At 36.1% G+C, this 20,016-nt stretch overlaps 3 protein-coding genes across 3 annotated transcripts in view; 1 reads left to right on the forward strand and 2 right to left on the reverse strand.

The window, feature by feature from the left end:
• Window positions 1-20,016, reverse strand: part of LOC123564283 (kelch-like protein 2) — a 318,752-nt gene that overhangs the window by 96,050 nt on the left and 202,686 nt on the right. The gene's annotated exons all lie outside the window — the stretch shown is intronic.
• LOC123564284 (uncharacterized PE-PGRS family protein PE_PGRS54-like) lies at window positions 2,832-6,950 on the forward strand. The gene is made up of 3 exons (XM_045357747.2): window positions 2,832-4,456; window positions 4,706-4,753; window positions 5,537-6,950. The coding sequence occupies exons 1-3, from the start codon at window positions 2,992-2,994 to the stop codon at window positions 6,361-6,363; spliced, it is 2,340 nt and encodes a 779-aa protein (XP_045213682.2). The 5' UTR covers window positions 2,832-2,991; the 3' UTR covers window positions 6,364-6,950.
• LOC123562274 (ubiquitin carboxyl-terminal hydrolase 31-like) overlaps window positions 9,690-20,016 on the reverse strand; it is a 29,553-nt gene continuing 19,226 nt past the window's right edge. The window contains exon 11 of the mRNA XM_053536892.1: window positions 9,690-19,080. Within this exon, the coding sequence (XP_053392867.1) occupies window positions 18,653-19,080 (428 nt within the window). The 3' untranslated portion in view covers window positions 9,690-18,652. The remainder of the gene's footprint in view (window positions 19,081-20,016) is intronic.

Here is a 20,016-nt window from a genome sequence, read left to right on the forward strand (position 1 = left end):
ATGTATGTGTCCTCCTGTGATCTGACTCTTTTTAACGCTTTTTTTACAAATAATAACCACAGTCCTACAAGCAACATAGATGTCATAATTCTGACCAGAACAATATAATAACACCAATTACACTCACAGTGGACCAATGTAACATAGTTTATTCTTTTATTTACGTCTCATCTGTATACATCATATACATAGAGCATAGTCAATTTAATATATAAAAAGTATACAGCCGCTCTATACAGAGCTACAAGAGACAATACATACATAAAAGCTATCAGTCAATTTAAAACTATTTACACAATGTTAATAAAACACCTAGAATTAAAATACACATAAAATACAGAATAAAAACAAGAACTGTCTCGGCTATTCTCAGTGCTTGACAGTATAATATAAGCTATGAGTAAAACATTAACATTACAGTAAGCATATTCTAAGTCGAAAAGGGGCCAAAATTCAGTCAAAATGCTTGGTAGGGTTGCCTCCTCCTTTTTACCGACTGGGGTCATGACGGTTAACAATTATGCAAAATATCAAAGCAATATCTCAATGGACTTTGAAAATATTTGGGGTGGTACGCCAACTTCAACATTTGTGTGACGCTCACGCCGACACCAGGGCGAGTAGGATAAAAACTTCAAATCCGGAATCAAATATATCAACGAACTCTAAACGTACTTGCCCAACAAAAGGCAGATATCTGAAAAATGGTCCATTGGAACGTGACGACAAACAAGATGTTTGTAACGCCACAGTGTATTTATCAATAAAATTTATTATTAGATTTTTATCTGATAAATAGCGCACGTCCTATATTCAGTCAAGAGTGCTCCCCCCCCCCCCCCCCCCCCCCAAAAAAAAAAAAAACAAAAAACAAAAACAAAAAAGAAACAACAACGCTTCCCCTAAAAAGAGGACAATATAAAATAATAACAAACTGAAAGTACTCCAATAAATTTTGGTAAAAGAGGCTCAGATCTGATGGCAAGGCCCTTTAATATAGAGTTGGTACATTGAACAAATAGCAGACAGGCATAGTCGACATTAAGGCTATCATTTATGTTCTTTGTATGATAGATTATTTGATGTTTTAATACTGGTAAACTTGAAATGAACGCGAATGTTTTGTTAATTAAAATGCAGTTGTTGTTTTTTACTGACCTGGTGAAATGATTTCGTATACAGAATGTGCAATATTTCTTCGTAGCAAGTTCTGCTATATGTCAAAGCTCATCTAAAACTCTTTTTCGTAAACAATACTTGAAGGGCGGTTTGTTACCCTGAAGGCCGCAGGTATATTGGAATGCAACAAGTAGTAAAGCACATGGAGACTGGGTGATTTCACGTGATATTTTACCGATATGCGATTGGCTTATCGGATTTATGGAGCGCCGTTATTGCAATAAAGCTGGCACTCTGTATGATATATATAGAGAAAGTCTTGTGACCTGAATTCCTCATTCATTATTTCATATAATTTATTCAAACTTTCAGCAGTGATCAATATTGATACCTAGTTGTGCATAAGGGATTTTTTAGATTCCTCTTTGTTTAATTTCTTGGATTATGGTCTTGAGTTGTTTTGTTTTGCTCTATATGTCATTTAAGTCCAGGTGAAGGCATGAATCACATTTATGATAGCTCTAGTAAAGTATTTCAATAGTCAAGGAATGTGGCCAGTTGAGCTAAAAGTTATGTCATACATGAAAGGGAAATATAGTTACTTTTGCTCAAAACAATAACTTTCAGAATTATGAAATAAATATTTCATAGGTCTACTTGTACAGCATGTAGAATGGAGTTATTTTTCCTATGTAGAGCGTAATGGTATGGTAAAAAAAAAACAAGCACTCATAAGTTTCTTTTTAGCCTGGTATAACTTCTGGCCGCAGGAAATCTTTCGACTTGTACTGAAACTTTCAAGTGTTCAAGATTTTGCTGATATGTACACTGATGAATACTTTCATACAAACAACTATTTATTTTTTTTATCAATTTAAGTCTTTAGATAACAGCTGAAAGAATACAAATGAGCCGTGCCATGAGAAAACCAACATAGTGGGTTTGCGACCAGCATGGATCCAGACGCGGACGCGCGGATGCGCAGGCTGGTCTGGATCCATGCTGGTCGCAAACCCACTATGTTGGTTTTCCCATGGCATGGCTCAAAATTTGTGTACATAACCTTTACATTAGGGACCCATTTTTAACAATATATTCCCTGGTCATGTTATGGGGCCTAACTGTAGCCAACGAAAGCAATGGCATTAGCAGGGAATATATTCCCTGACTGAAGTGTCGGGCATTTTTTCGACCAACGAGGGCCATAAATAGATGTGTTCCGAAGTAGACATCTCCGTTTTTCTTTTGAATATTGATAGCAAACGACGAAGTAAAAATGACCAGATGTAAAATATCAAAAGTTCAGCTGAGTTTGTCTATTTGGTGACAAAATAAATAACGGTGCCGGCTTTTAATTATAAAGACACATTTTTTTTCCATATATATGTCTTTATACATGTATTGACAGAGTTAATGATATCATTGTCATAATCATTGTTATAACTAACATAACAACGTTGTTTTCCCTCATTCATATATAATAATTTACCTTTTAGCGTCATGCAACGCGCATTCAGTTGACAGTGAGTTTTACATGATGGCTGACCCTAACTGCCATGTAAAATGATTGGTTAATTGACAGAGCGCGGCTAATTATGACTGTGTGTGATTATTGTATTGTCATTGGCCTACAAGTGATTGATGCTAGGTAAAACCGAACTTCGTTGCGTCGTTTACGTCATGCATGGTAAATTGAACCGATACGTATATATAATCAGAACGTTGTTTCTGACTAGCAGTGTTTAACGGAAACGGACAGAGGGCTGAATATAAGAACAGGAAATATTTATAAAAAATTTAAAAAATCCAAAACAAACAAAAGATCAGGATTTCGACAAATCAAGGGACTACTTAACTGTTGTTGCAAAAACAATGAAAACGTTATCCGTTTCCGTAATTTTCGTACTGGTCGGATTTGTGTGGGGTCAGGGACTCGATCCTTTATTGGCAGTCGATAGTAGTGCCACGGGATCTAATGAATCAGTTGTGTCACTAGATGCGGCGGCTAACGTTCAGGGTTTAGACGATGTCATGAATAGTTTGGATACAAGCTCCGATGGAAGCAGTGGTGGATTCGAACCTCCAACTATCGACTTAACTCCAATAAATACGCAATCGGCATCTTCTCCAAAGGGAAGTGCCGGTGGTGTTCCTGACCTCGAAAGTATTACCGGCGTAGGTGTGCCAAGTAACGTCCAAGATAGTTCAGTGAGCGCAGGCAGCGCAAGTACCATGAGGGGTGAAAGCGCTACTAGAAGCGGAGGTGGTGCAAGAAGGACTGGAGGTATGAGCGGATCTGGAGATTTATCGATTATGCGTGGTCTCGGTATGTCAAGCGAAAGGGGTGCTATGAGGGGAAGTATGGACGGCGGCATGGCAGATAGACGTGACAGAATGAGAATGGATACCGGTAGAAGGCGCGGCCCGGTAGACAGGGATCCACTACGAATGGGTATCGGAGGCGACAGAATGAGAATGGGAGGCGGCGACAGAATGGGCAGCGGTATGTCAGACAGAGCAGATCCTATAAGTATGGGTGGCAGGAGTTCGGACAGACGACGTGATTCCATGGAAATGAGACGAAGTGATCCAGTAGATATGGGTATGGGTGGCTCCCTAGATTCTATGGGTATGGGCGTAGGAAGAGACCGTATGGGACGTGATAGAACGAGAATGGGAACTGACCCAAGAATGAGATCTTTGGGACGACTTGACGGTATGCGTCGTGCTGACATGGGCAGACTTCCGTTGGATAGGGGTGGCATAGACCAAGGAATGGGCAGCAGAGATATGCCTAGGGGTATGCGCCGAGGATCCAGAGACGGTTTCAGGGGAGAAGGTGATCTCGTTAGAAGCGACAGAAGGGACAGTCGTCGTGGTCCAGGAGGTCCAATGCCCGTCGGTTTTATGCCAGGAATGGGATTCGATTCCCGTATGGGTGGGCCACGTATGATGATGGATAGACCTATGGGAATGCCAATGGATGGTATGGGAATGCCAATGGGTGGCATGTCAATGCCAATGGGCGGTATGGGAGCGCCAATGAGTGGAACTGGAATGCCAATGAGTGGAATGGGAACCCCAATGGGCAGAATGGGAACTCCTATGGGTGGCACGCCAATGGGAGGAGTGGGAGGTGGAAACTTCAGCGGGTCAACGGGAACAACAACGGGAATGACTATGGATCCTCGGTTAGGATACCCTATGATGCCAGGATCTGTTGATCCAAGAATTGCACGTTTCGCTACAATTGGTGGCATGCCGTCCGGTATGATGCCCTCTGGTGGTATGATGCCTACAGGAACATTTAGTGGTGGAATGTCCGGAACCGGAATGAGTGAGTATACAAATTGTGTATATATGTATATATTATTACTAATGTTCCAGTCTGAGCACCATCTAACTTGCAGTGATTCAATGGTTCTACCTGTTTGTACATGACTAATGTCGCTTCTTTCTAGAACAAACATCCTCTGTGTGTCATACTTCATCATAGTTATATATTTACTTCATTACAAAGTGCATTTCTTTACCTTCAGATATTTAAAAGAACATATTTTATCTTCTTTGTCTTTGTTTGTTTTAGTGTACCCTTATTACACCTATCCGTTCATGGGTCCAGGGATGTCTTCAGGTTAGTTTTATTACACATCAATTAGATGAATATTTTGGAAATGATTAGAATATGAGCCGTGCCATGGGAAAACCAACATAGTGGCTTTGCGACCAGCATGGATCCAGACCAGCCTGCGCATCCGCGCAGTCTGGTCAGGATCCATGCTGTTCGCTAACAGTTTCTCCAATTCCAATAGGCTTTAAAAGCGAACAGCATGGAGCCTGACCAGACTGCGCGGATGCGCAGGCTGGTCTGGATCCATGCTGGTCGCACACCCACTATGTTGGTTTTCTCATGGCACGGCTCAGATCAAAGATTAAAGAGCCGTCATATAAGTCTTGGTGCAACTGCATTACTCTAGAACTTGTTTCACACATGATATACTAGAACAACTTATAGGATAAACATTTCAGCTCAGGAATAACGTTTTATATATTAAATACTTGCATAAGTGCTTTTTCTTTGTTTGCTTTGTTTGTTGGGTTATACGTCACACCGACATAATTATAGGTCATATAGGGAAGCTCATGCTTTTCATGGTGGACGAAGACCCCGGGTACCCCTCCGTGCATTATTTCATTACGGGCGAGCACCTGGGTATAGCAACCTTCCCGACAGTAAACTGGATGGCTTTTCACATGGAGAATTCTACACCCAAGCGAGGCTCAAACCCACGTCGATGAGGGGCAAGTGAGCAAGTCAGCGACCTTAACCGCTCGAATATGAAGGCCCCTATTATATTTTAAATAAAAACTTCAATTATAATGTGAATAAATATATGATTATTAATTATTTTTAAAGTACCAATGGGCGGAGAGATGGTGCCTTCTGGTTCATTTAGTGGTATGATGCCTACAGATGGATCGATGTCTGGCGGCAGTGGTTTCGGATTGCCAGTCCCTGGTGGAATGGGAACAGTCCCGATGGGTGGACCAATGAGCGGAGGACCAATGGTCGGCGGACGAATGGGTGGTAGTTCAATGGGCGGACCGATGATGGGTGACCCAATGGCTGGAAGATCAATAGGCGGTGGATCAATGGCTGCACCCATGAGCGGAGGATCTATGGGTGGTGCATCGAGGAGGGGAGGAGCAATGGGTGATGGTTCAATGGGCGGAAGATCAATGGGTGATGGGTCAATGGGAGAATCAATGATGGGTGACCCGATGGCCGGAAGACCAATGGGTGGTGGTTCAATGGGCGGAAGATCAATGGGTGATGGGGCAGTGGGAGGATCAATGATGGGTGACCCAATGGCTGGAAGATCAATGGGCAGTAGGCCAATGGGTGGTGGTTCAATGGGCGGAAGACCAATGGGAGATGGGTCAATGGGAGAATCAATGATTGGTGACCCAATGGGCAGTAGACCAATGGCTGGAGGCTCAATGGGTGCATCGATGGGCAGAGAATTAGGTGGTGGTTCAATGGGCAGAGGATCTATGGGCGCAACAATGGACAGTGGATCAATGGGCCCACCAATGGGCGGTGGATCAATGGGCAGAGGATCTATGGCGGGAAGATCAATGAGTGGATTTGATGGTTCAATGTCAGGAGCAATGGGTAGAAGGGGAGTAGTGGAAAGTACAGGTATGATGAGCGGAAGAATGCCAATGCGAAGGGGAATATAAAATTATGACGAAATAAAAACAGTAAGCATAATGAAGAAATGCGGCAGCATGTGCAGGCCACGAATGCAAGAAAATCCATTAATTATATTGTTATTCTTTGTGTTGTTTTACTGGGTAATTATCCAGCTGTCTCCAACACTCAGACTTTCGTACTGTCATGATTTTCAATACCTTTTCTTAACAATACAAAACTTAACAGTTTTATAACTGTGGAAAGTTTTTTTTTGTGGTACAGGGTTGCAGTAACTTCAATACTTCTTCCCTAAATTGGATAAAAGCCCCGGATTAAAAGCAAAAACCGTCTATAGGTACAACAAAATATCTGTTGCCATATATTTTTTAGCTTTGTAAATTTGCTATATGTGTTGTTTTGTTATATTTGCTTCTATTTATTTCTTTTTGGTAGATTTATATGAAACTTTTGCAGAGTGACACAAAAAGTCGATACTGTAAATCGAGCACACCCATCCCCATGTTATTTGCACTCAATTTTGTGAATATCTCTTTGAACATGTGATTTGTATTGTTAAGATGGATTGTAAGTCCCGATGATTGTAAAGCTAAATAAAATATTGTTTAAGAGGTAATCAATTATCTTTGTTTGTCATTGCCTCGTGAAGATAAAGAACACGTAAAACGTGTACGTAATTTGCGTCGTCAATCATGTACCGAGTCTTGTGATGGGAATGAAATAGCACAAGATAGTAGTTAACTAGCAATTAACAAAAACAATATCAAATTTGTTTCATGTGGCAAAACTATAGAAAAGAATCGAGAGAAAAAAAAGATAAGTACACTTTAAGTACACATCCAATATTGTTCAGTTTTCTCTCGTCAAAGCTACAATGCCTGTATAATTATTACCTTTGCTTCATTGAAAAAGTCACGTGAATTTATGTTCAGGTAACAGTAGGAAGATTTTTTTTATTTCACATATGATCTAAATTTTACGGACACGTGCTAAAAAAATAGAAACATAATTCATATATACCGGTAAATATTGCGTAAAATGTACTGAACCAAAGAGTAACCCCCCATTTGCTATTTTGCAAATAGTTAAAAAAATCTTGACAGATCAATATATCGGTATTAACCGTCAAAATTTCAATAGTATCAAATTACGCAAAAATTTAAGTTTATTCATTTTACTTCCAAAGCGTCACAGAAATACACATAAAAGGTGCGTTTTTTAGAAAATAAATATATATAATTTATAGAATAAAGGAAGTATAGATTTTGATTTTTTCTAGGAATGGTTTAGATTTCACACACATATTTAATACTCTTTTACTACAGGACATGACAACGCCATTTGTTTTCGTTTGTCATTTTCTTCCCTCGTTTTTCGCTAGTTTATAAATTCTGGATGTTTTAGTGTATTTTTGTGACTTTTCAAAGAGGGCTGAACTCGTAAATTGAGCGGATTTATATGACAGCATAATTTGATATTTTTTTTTAGTTGTGAAAAGTTATCAACAGCATATTGTTCTAAGTGTAGACTAAATTTCAAAATTGTACGTCCATTAATTTCTAAATTACTGGAAAAAGAACTAATGGTGGGTTAACTGTTTTGTTCAGTATAGTATAGTATAATACATATTGCCCGCAACTGTGCAACGAATGACTGCCCCTAAGAAAGAATGGAATTAAAAACATACCGAACATGTGGTACGATTTTACTCCGTACGATACAAGGTAGACTACTGGAAGTCTCTCATTTATAAGTTTGATCTCATAGTGGCGGTACTCGGACACTCGGGTATACACGTTTGGCAAGCCCTCTGTCCTACACTGAATTACAAAAAAAAAATGGTCTGAACTGAATTTGATCCATGGTAACATGCGTAGAATTCGGACAGTTTACCACTACTTAAAGCACTACTAAGCTTCAATTTTACAATAAATTAGATGGAAATAAAACAGTGAATATGGAAACAAACAACTTATTGCTATTGTCTACAATAAACACTGAATACCTCTAGTATCTCTCCCAACCGGAGATCTAACAGTCGTTCCAGACTGTGTCGAACTTGGTACCAGGCTGGGTAGATGTGATCATTCAAATAAACAGGTGAACAGGTGTCGTTAGGATATGGTGCATCATTTACATAATTCGGATACTGAAAGTACAAAGTACTACGAAACACCCAATCACCCAGTAAGAAGTGGCGCTTAACCCGAAGGTCAATGAATCCAATCATAGACTACTGCCCTGCAAGAGAACTGAACAATCGCACTTCGAAAAATTTCCATAGTTTCGATTACGCTTCCAGTTAGTCCCACCATGACGTGAACTACGGCTTTGTACAGTCATAAACGTCCGAGACAGGACATAATTTTTGCCTTAGTTTTTTCAGTCTTGCATGTACCTTAGAAACGTACAAAGCTTACAGTAAAAGGTCGATTAGAAGGCCTCTGTGAAAGATACTTATTTACCAGGTTTGGTTTTTGTGCCCCACTATGAGTGGTGGGGGCATATAGATTTGGTCTTGTCCGTTCATACGTCCGTGCATGCGTATGTATAACATATATAATTGCAAGGGCCATAAATCTTGTCTTCCTGTACTAATCTGAATGAAACTTGCAGGGCCACATTGCCCTATAGCAGTTCTAATTTCTACAATGTTTTATTGAAATCCTTCCAACGACGGTCTGAGATAAGACTCTGAACGGACAGAAAATGGAATAAAACACTACATATGAACATATATACAAGTACAAAGGGCCGCAAATCTTGTCTTACTCATGCAATCTTTACCAAGACTTGCAGAGTGGCATTTCCCTACAGCAGTTAACATTTCTACAATGTTTTATTTAAATTAATAGAAATGATTTCTGACAGACAGAAAGTACAGGTCGGAAAGAAAGACATACAGACAGACAATGCCTAAATTATATCCCTCCTCATTTGGTAAGGCATAAATAAAGTAGTTTGCATATCAAGTTCTTAATACTGTGTTTGGTATTTTCAGGGAGTACTCATGTTACAGTAGTCAGTTTATCAAACTGGGTTACTAGGACTAACCGAGAATAGTGGCAAACACAGTACCAAATTTCGGACATAATGTCTTCGATCATATAATCACACGATTCAAATCTGAATTAGTTCAAAGAAAAATTCAATGACATATGATTTAACAAGATAAATGTGTACCAGATATTTTTCAGATATCGATTCCTGAGAAAATGACTCAAAATGCATATTACCCAAGCAGAAAATTCAAAATTTGCAAGGGTGATATTAAAGTGTGAAAAAAATCCATCTCAAAAAAAGAAAAGAAAATGGAGATCAGTCAAGCCATAAACATAAAGATAAGAAACAAATATTAACTGCAATTCAATTTATTGAATTGATAAAGCATCTAAATATTTGCAATGAATCACAATGTTAGTTTAACAAAAATCTTTTCCTTTTTTCAGTTATCGCTGTTTAACATGTCGGGTTATTGCTTCTGCGCTGAAATATCAGACTGGGTCTGGAAAATGTTTTACAACCTGTTATTCTGTGTACCATATACTACATTTAATACATATCTGTATAACTTAACAAATAATCTAATGTCTCATTAACCTATAATAAATATTTCCTTATATTACCTTACACTGCTTCCTTAGTATATCTTTTTACACTGTAGCAGTGCACCGCTTCATTTGATGTTTTAAAAAAACTACATCACAAGGAGAATAAGAGTGTCTTGTGTGCTGAGTTCTTGATACTGTGTTTGGTATTTTATAAGTACTCATGTTAAATTACAATGGTAAGTGAATCTGACTGGGTTATCCTGATCTAACTGAAAATAGTACTCAAAATGACAATACCAAATTAACAAAGAACTACATCTTTTAGCATAAAATTATGATCACTGAGCAAAATTAAACTGAATAGTAGTTCATGCAAAGGTAATTTGAATCTGTAAACATTTTTTGTACTTAATTAGGGGAGAGAATCTGTAAACATTTTTTGTTCTTAATAAGGGGGGAGAATCTGTAAACATTTTTTGTACTTAATAAGGGGTGAGAATCTGTAAACATTTTTTGTACTTAATAACAGGAAACTAACAGCAGCCCTGACCTTCAGATGTAGGACACCACTTGTACATCTAGTTTAGGACAGTTTATTTAAGCTTGATAAAGATGAAAACTTCTTGAAGCTTATTTGAATGACTCAATTCCGCCTCCTGTAATTATGTCATATGAGAAGGCATGGCCATCATGCTGAGGGACTTGTACCCACAATCTCCTGCTTGTATATCTGACTATTAAATGGTAGTATACCACTGAGCATTGGTGTTTTGCATTTAGTACACTACTGTCAAATTTATTAATCCACTGAACAACAGTAAAAATCCAGAGAAATTATCCCTTAAGTGTACTTTAAAGTAAGCAATTAATTTATCCCTAACCCATCATTTTTTACTGGAGTTAGCCTCTAATACTATGGTATGTAACAAACACTGCAAACAGGTCATAAAAGTATTTTGCTACAAAAAGTAATTCAATCAAGTAGTGTCCACATCAGATGGCAGAAAGCCTCCTTGAATATAACTGTGGACATGGCTGGCTAATACCACACAGCAAGCACTGAGAGAGAAGGGATTCTCAAGTCTGAAATACCTTATAAGCGAAATCATACACACTAAGAAAACATGGAAGACAATTGTTTCACAGAGCTGTTCAAAAGGATGGTACAACCTTTCAAAATATATCTAATTAAACAAAGCATTCTGAAACATAAAAAAACTTATCAAAAATAAAACTGAAGGATAAATGATGAAGTTATTTTCGAAAGTCTTTACCTAGAGCATCTGTGGCTACTGTTTCATGTGTCAAACAATTATTGTTGACAACATTTAATCAGCTTTATCATTTATAGTTTGTTGCCCAAGGTTCTCACTTATTTTCACTTTTCATCATTCAACATTTTAAGTACTGCAATTTTCCCTTAAAACATGAAACCAATTTCAAGTATTGCCTAAAACTCTGTAAAACTATAGTATAATACTAAGTTCCTAATAATTTAGCAATGTTTTGGTAAAAAATATTCAAATAAAATCTAAAGAACTAAGTCTAAACATAAAACGGTCAAAAAATTTAAAGAAAATATAAGAAAACTGATCCCAAAATATAAATGTTGAAAACTGTCATGGCAAAAAAAAAAAAAAACAACATGTTTATATCCATTGTGGATTCATCATTAACAAGTGATAAAATAATGGAGAAAAAGCCTTTACACTATGTACAATAGGTTGATGGTATTCACTATCTACAAACATTAATCAACAGTTTTGTAAAATGCGGAGTTCTACCTTTTGAAGGCAAAGAACACTTGGTAAGATTCCATAAAACATGATAGAAGATGATATGCATCGAATATCACAATAACATAATGTACATAACGAGACTGACAATCACATAGTGTAACAAAACAGACATTTGTATAACATACAAAGTTAAACCTACAAGAATACTGAAATAATAGAAGTATTTCCTCATGATATATTTTCCCGATTTATGTGTACTACCAGTAGTTTACTCGATTACGGGAATTTTTGTAAGTTGCGAAAATCTGTGAAAAATGTCAATTTTTTTTTCACTATAAGAAAAACATCAAATTTATTTACCATAACCCCAACTGATGGTGAATGAAAGTAAAATCCAAGAAGGAAAATGACAGATTATATATCTTGCGCTATTTTGCAAAAGTATTTCAATTATGTTATGGCAGGTAGTTAATCTAAACAGTGTTCCTAGATTCTGTATGTGGTTTGTTCTGTTTGTCTTAAAATTATACTATCCTTTAGTTATTACGGATACACTAGAAGTAGCCAGTTTTGTAATTATGGCTGTTTCCATTTAATATGTTGGTGGAGGTCTGTGTAATAATCAGATTAGCATTATACTAATATTTGGTTATTTAATATTGTTTTGTACAATACGGAGATATATTTGGACTTGTACCCAGCTGAGAAAACCATATTGGACGCGCTGCTAGGTGAGTCCAATATGGTTTTCCCAGCTGGGTGCGAGTCCAAATATATCTTGTATTGTACAGTTCAATGTTAAATAACATTTTTATTCTATATCTATTTTATTTTAGTTTAAATTAAAAATGATTCACTGAATATTGTATTTCTGCCTTCCTCATTTCAAGATGCATAATCTAACTCTGTACATAGAGCGCCTACTTTACCCGATTTACATTTGGAACATTTTCACGCGTTTCGGGCTTTATCGTATGTTTAACACGGGACTTTTTGAACCGTCCAAATATGGAAAAAATACAGGTTTTTTGTATGCATGTGCGTCCAATAAGGTAATATATTGTACGGTCACGTGTTGCAAATGAACGTTCACGATTGGATAGATAAAATAGATATAGAATAATGGTTAATACTTATGCGAGCATTAATGTTTAAAGATAAAATTAAACCTTCATGAAAAGTTCTGCTTTTACAGTAATGTACAAAGCAGTAGAGAGTCACCAAATGAATAGAGTAGGACAGTGTCACATGTTTGTTTTTTTGTTACTGACACAATAATAGATCATATGGTAACTTTCTAGCCTTTGATGGTCAAGGAGGACCCAATGTGCCCCTCCGAACACTATTTCAGGCACAGTAAGTCCCCTGGGTAGATCCACTGACCTTCTAGATAAATTCTACACCCCAAGTGAGGTTTTTTCCACACAGTGATGGAGGGCAAGTAATTTGAAGGCAATGACTTCAACCATTTGGTCACAGAAGCCCCTGTTACATAATGTACATGGCATATACAGTGTAACATAATAAGTGTAACAGTGTCTATCAATATATATAGTGTCATATAATGTACATAATATTACAGTGTCACATAATGTACATAACATAACAGTGTCACATATTGTACATAACATAACAGTATTATATAATGTACATAACATTATAGTATCACATAATGTACATAACATAACCGTGTCACATAATGTACATAACATAACCATGTCACATAATGTACATAACATAACAGTGTCACATAATGTACATAACATAACCGTGTCACATAATGTACATAACATAACCGTGTCACATAATGTACATAACATAACAGTATTACATAATGAACATAACAAAACAGTGTCACATAATGTACAAAATACAACAAGATTCAATTAACAAATAGTATCAGTTGATAATTTAGAAAATCAGTCAGCTTTAATGCATTACATGATTGACAACCAAGTTAAGAACAAAATGTATGTTATGAACAATATACAATTAAACATGATAAACTCGTGTGGGAAACAATGCTGCACATAAGCAAATATTACAAAATGAATGATCGTAATATGAACAGTTTTCATGATCAAAGATGATTTATATAGGAAAATTCTGAAACATTATTGTATAAAACACAAAAAACAATGGACTGTGAAATACATGTGGTTTGATTCTTGATAGAAATTATGTAAGACTTTTTCAATCAGTACTAATAACTGGCAAAATAATTTTGTAAAAAAAAGATAATATACACAATTTTATCATTGTTTACTAACATGTCCTTTGATCAATAATTTATATATTCAAGATGGAATAACTTAAACTCATTTGCTTGCTGTGTTATGAACGAACTTACGTATGTTTAAGAGATGAATGCCATACAGAAAACTGTTGCATTATGTAAGGAGTTTAATGTGGGATAGTTACCATAGTAACAGAATAAATAAATGAATGTTATGATATAATCTCCATATTGTAAATACACTGCCATTTTACAGTCCTCACTATACAACCCCTGTCCTCAAACCTGTACAATTCGTTGAGACATAAAATGCACTTCATTTCTAAATACAGCAATCAATCTACATTAAATCTAAATTAAAAGTGTGTCCTATGAAGTTTCATCAAAATAAAATTCAATTTTAATTCATAGTACATCTTGGTAATATCTATCATTTCTCTAGCCTGAGGAGAAACTCTGTAGAAATTTCCCTTGTTTTTCAGACAGAATACATTTAAAAGAAGAAATATACCGTAGAAACTGAAAAATGTGCATACCAAACTGGAAAGTAATTTGAGAATTTATCACATATTTATGACAAACTAAATGTGTTTGTAGAGTCATTCTTCTGATAATTACATTAACCTGTCTCTCATTTGATGCTTAACAGTTTAATAATGCTGAAATAATGAATAAAATCCTGTAGGAATGCTAAAAAAAATATTGCATTTAAATGATGTCAAAAACATTATGACCATGACTTACGTGTCAGTAACTGCTGAAATTTTATAGCTTTTGTCTTGCAAGTATGTGATATTTGTACATTTTTTTAATTTGAGCTAAATTTTAACAGCCATTATTTGCCAAAATATTTTCGACTCTTCCATTTTAAACAATGATCAATATTTTGCAGCTTTTAGGAAATTGTATTGAAATGGCAGGCAGAATGTAAGAAAATGGTTGATGATGGCTGAATTAATGGAGAAGACTGAATGGTGCATGATTAATTATCACAACTATTTTCAAATAAAAATTTGGCAGATTGTTCGTAATACCTGCCTTTTTCCCTTTTTCATAGATAATTTGGAATTTAAATTCCAACTACAGCTGCTTTTGAGAAAAGCACATGTCTCCCACAACTGCCTAATCACCTGAATAGTAGTATAAGATCAGAAGAGAAATGTTTGAGCGTAAACCCTACTCCCTATATATTCTTAATTCCCAATCAGACTTTCAGTGCTTTCATTATCAAAAACAACCCAATCAGACTTTCAGTGCTTTGATAAACCCAATCAGACTTTCAGTGCTTTGATCATCAAAAACAACCCAATCAGACTTTCAGTGCTTTGATAAACCCAATCAGACATTCAGTGCTTTGATCATCAAAAACAACCCAATCAGACTTTCAGTGCTTTGATACAACCCAATCAGACTTTCAGTGCTTTGAATATCAAAAACAATGTTTCAAGGGCCATAATTTCCATGTGCCTCGGCCGATATGGCTAGTTATTAAACTTAAATGAGGACTTATTTGGAAACATATTTTGTTGAAGTTTGGTGAAGATCGGATGAGAAATGTTTGACTTAAGCGTGCAGACAAGATTTGTGACTGACGGACGGACGGACAGACAGACAGGAGTAAATCAATATGTCTCCCCCCACCACACAGTGGTGTGGGAGACATAATAACTATGCAAAAATTGTCTATCTTTCAGTTGTAAATTGTGATACTGTAAACTAAATTAATGTTTCTATGGAAACAAATCATATACAACCTATATACCTAACTTCAAAGGTTTTGAAACTGTCCTATGTAAGTTTAAAAGTTTCAGTTTTTTAACTGAATTTCAAAAATATCCATGAGAACAATAACTGGAAGCACACATGATCTTTCTATATAAAAGTCAGATGAGGAGTACAGCTGTAAGTATTGTAAGCTTTTATATTTGTTCAAATAAATGAAAAATTAAAAGATGAACTCTGTTTAATATTTTTTATGAAATTCAAAAAAAAAAAACGCATGATGTAGGATATTTTAAATATCCCTGTTGGCATGGTTATTTGCATGGGTACCCTGTTAGGTATTTGATATTCTGCTCATAAATTAATCCCTGATATTCCATTCAGGTCATAAAGAAAATGGCAATGAAACTGTCAACTCATTATCTTTAGTTTCTTAAAAATGAGAGAAAATGTGTCCCCAGGAAAACATGAGCCCCATAACTTTTATCTTTTAAGCTTATATTAGAGAGCTACTGCATATACTGATAAAATTACTAACTCTGCAGATTTCTACAGTTAAAAACAAAACCAAAATAAGCTGGAAAGTGTTAAATACCCATTTTTTCCTTCTAGCTTTGATATAAATACCTTCAGCGAGTCATGTTCTTCAAACCTGGATGAAAACTTTACTTGAAGGGATGGAAACAAATAAACATGACATCTTAGCCGCTATGTAAAACATTTAATTACGTTATGTATAATGATTTAAAATGGTTTAAAAAATTAAAATCTACGCTGGTGTCCAGGTATACAATATCTGTAACTTAAGTGTTAACACTTTCAGATATAACAGCTGTCAGCTAGCATAATCAAGTGCTGTCAGATTCTGTATCAGTATTGATAGGTTTCCACAAGTAACAGAACTTCCACACAGAGGTCAGAGGTGGATTACATCAGACATACTGCCTTCAAATCTTCACATGATCCAAACTGCAACCTCTTGACAGAGTTGCCATTTACCTATTCAGCTCAGCAAGATGGCTCCGAGCTATGGGTACTCGGCAAACTTGGCCAAGTAAACAGTTAATTCAAAAGGTGGGTTGAATAGTTTATCCATTGTGTGGGTTATATACATTTATTTTCTGATTTAAAAAGAAACCAGTGAGCTCAATTCTACCAGCCTTAAACAACCTGCAATAACAAAGTTTTTTAAAAACAGACAATTTTATAAGTGAAATGGTTGAAGTAATACATGTACTGGAAGGTCAATTAAAAGGTGTTACTTAAATCTGCATTCAGTATTTATAGTAAAATCTGAAGAAGGAATTCAACTTGCTATCAGAACACTAACTGTACATAAATCATTAATTTTCACTCCTTATTTCTATTTACTATACAGTGGAATGCTTTACATTTAAAATATATCACAGTCCATCAAAACTCACTTCTTTCTGATTGACAAATGACATGTTAAAAGTACATTTTCATAAAAGGCTTCGACTTAAAACATATTATCAAGATTAAACACATATGTGCATTAGCAGAATTAGTATTTTTAAATTAGCGATTTTTAACAATAAATGTGGACAGTCTTAACCCAAGCTCACATTTACCAAGGATTAGTTACAAAATAGTTGCTATCCTATGTCAATACTTAACTAAACAATCCTGCAGTTGGTTAAAACTATTATACTACTGTAAAATCATTTCATTTTGCGTGTACAAAATTTCCCAGTTTTGGTCAAAATAATTATTTTGAGGGATATAAAATCTTGGGAGTTTGACCTCTTAACATAAAATGAATGGGAACTTTACTGCTTCGTTGGGATGAAATTTCGTGGATTGGCCTCAGCTGTAAAATCAATGAAAAATCAATGAAAAATCAATGTCCCCCACAAAAATGAATGATTTCACACTACTCTCTATTCTTCAATTAGGTGAGCTACAATTGCATGTCAGACCCTAACATGTGGATCCATAGCCTTTAATAGGAAACAATAGTGTCATGCTCACTCAATTTTTTATACGTCATTATTTTGTTTATATGTTTTTAATGTTTACTTGTTTGATGAACTTGAAGTCAATGAAAAGGTTTAAAGTTCAAGAAACAAATGGTGTTAATGTACAAACAATGACCTCACTTCAATGAACAGCCTCATTTTATGATGCTATTTAAACAAAGTTGAAAACAAAATCAACAATTTAGGTGCCTTCTATTTGTGTCTACCTTACAAAGATATATAACAAACTTTCAACACTTATCAAAACAAACAACAACATAAAATGAAAAGTAACAATTCTTCTAACAACTATTACATAAATAATTCCCGCTTAAACAAAGTTATTTTATTTTACACTTAGCACTTTTTGCTTCAGATCCTTTAAGACATCTACATTTGAGCCACGCCATGAGAAAACCAACATAGTGTATTTGCGGCCAGCATGGATCTAGACCAGCCTGCGCATCCGCGAACAGCATGGATCCTGACCAGACTGCGCAGATGCGCAGGCTGGTCTGGATCCATGCTGGTCGCAAAGCCACTATGCTGGTTTTCTCATGGCAAGGCTCATTTCATTTCTGAATACAGTTCAATAGTAGTTGTGGTACGGCATGATTTATTTCTGCTCTGAATAACACCTCCCAACACAGACAAGAGAGATGAAAATGTGTTCCACAAATATGCATTCTGACACCCTTTTATACTATCACTGCTCTACCAATGGGCCTATGATCATAAGAACATCATGACTTACAGGTATACACTGCTTTAATACTAGTTTTGTGGTTGCCATGGCAACTACGCTAATGCTAGTTTTAAACTAAAATGATAACTAAACTTGATGGTTGCCTGTAACAGGGACAAATGACTGGCAAGATACACAAATGCTCAAAGAAATTACCATTCATATCATAAAGCAAAAGAGTAGATTTTGAGGTATTTTTGTTGCTTATCTATACACGGTTTAGTTTTAATGAGTATCTCTCTGTTTAACATACAGAGTTAATCAAAGTCACAGTTTTCTTGACAATATCACATGTTTATGTATTAGGATAAGCTATCTAATATTCCTTACAAATTTCAACTAAAGTTTACACGCTTGATTCCTTAAGGTACTCTGACTTCATTCTCTGTCTCACTTTGAGCATTTCCTTCTTTTCCTGTAATGCCATCTTTGTCAACATTTTAGCAGTCTGTAGATGAGGTTGGTACCTCGGCAGGTCATAACTGTGGTCCTGGTACAACTGTGGATTGTATGTATTTATAGGGGCCCTTGACCTTGGCTGATGGTACATGATTCGTGGATCTGCAGTATGACGACGTAGGTAGTCATTTTCCCCGAACTGATCCACATGATAATCTTGTCTAACTGGCTGCATGGTAGCGTACCTACCAGTACGCTCAAAGTTTGTTATATCGTCTATAGGCTGAGACAGGTAATACTGTTCATGCAGATCATTCGGAGCGGTTTGATGGTACGATATTGGTCGCTCAGTTTTTGCTCTCATACTTCTCCTGTCTGTAAGGCAAAGCACGAATTTAAACAAAACTAGAATGTGTCTGTAGGACACAGGGTGTGCCCCCCACTGGTACATTTGTCACAAATAAGGGGCAATAATTCAAATGTTTACAGTCTTAATGGGGTATAGCCTCAATAAACATTTTATGAAAAGGATTCATTATAATTCTAGGCCCTATACTTTTTGAGCTATGAGCATCACAAACAAAAAATCCACTATTTTCGCTATTTCAAGGGACAAAACTCTGTAATAAGAGCTAAGATTGGAGAAAAGGTGCAATTTTTTACTATTTCAGGGGCCATAACTTTAAAATAGGGGGTGGAGCCAGCCAAAAAATTAGAGGTGTGCAAGTTTATATCATGATAAAGACTTATGCAAGTTTTCAACCATTTATATTACATACTTTTTGATCTAGGTGCATCACAAGGTGAAAATGTACATTTCTGACTATTTCAGGGGCCATAACTCTAAAAATAGGGGGCGGACCTAAATGAAAAATAGGAGATGCGCAAGTTCATATCATGATTAAGACTCATGCAAGGTTTCATGAATCTATATCAAATACTGTTTGAGCTAGGCATGTCACACGGTGAAAATTTGCATTTTTGACTATTTCAGGGGCCATAACTCTGAAAATAGGGGGCAGACTCAAATGAAAAATAAGAGGTGCGCAAGTTCATATCATGATTAAGACTCAAGCAAGGTTTCATGAATCTATATCAAATATTTTTGAGCTAGGCGTGTCACAAGGTGAAAATGTGCAATTTTGACTATTTCAGGGGCCATAACTCTGAAAATAGGGGTAGGAGCCAGATGAAAGATTGGAGGTGCGCAAGTTCATATTATGATTAAGACTGATGCAAGGTTTCATGAATCTATATCAAATAGTTTTTGAGCTAGGCGTGTCACAAGGTGAAAATGTGCATTTCTGACTA

The sequence above is a fragment of the Mercenaria mercenaria genome, chromosome 2, assembly GCF_021730395.1.
Source record: "Mercenaria mercenaria strain notata chromosome 2, MADL_Memer_1, whole genome shotgun sequence".
NCBI classification, from domain to species: domain Eukaryota; kingdom Metazoa; phylum Mollusca; class Bivalvia; order Venerida; family Veneridae; genus Mercenaria; species Mercenaria mercenaria.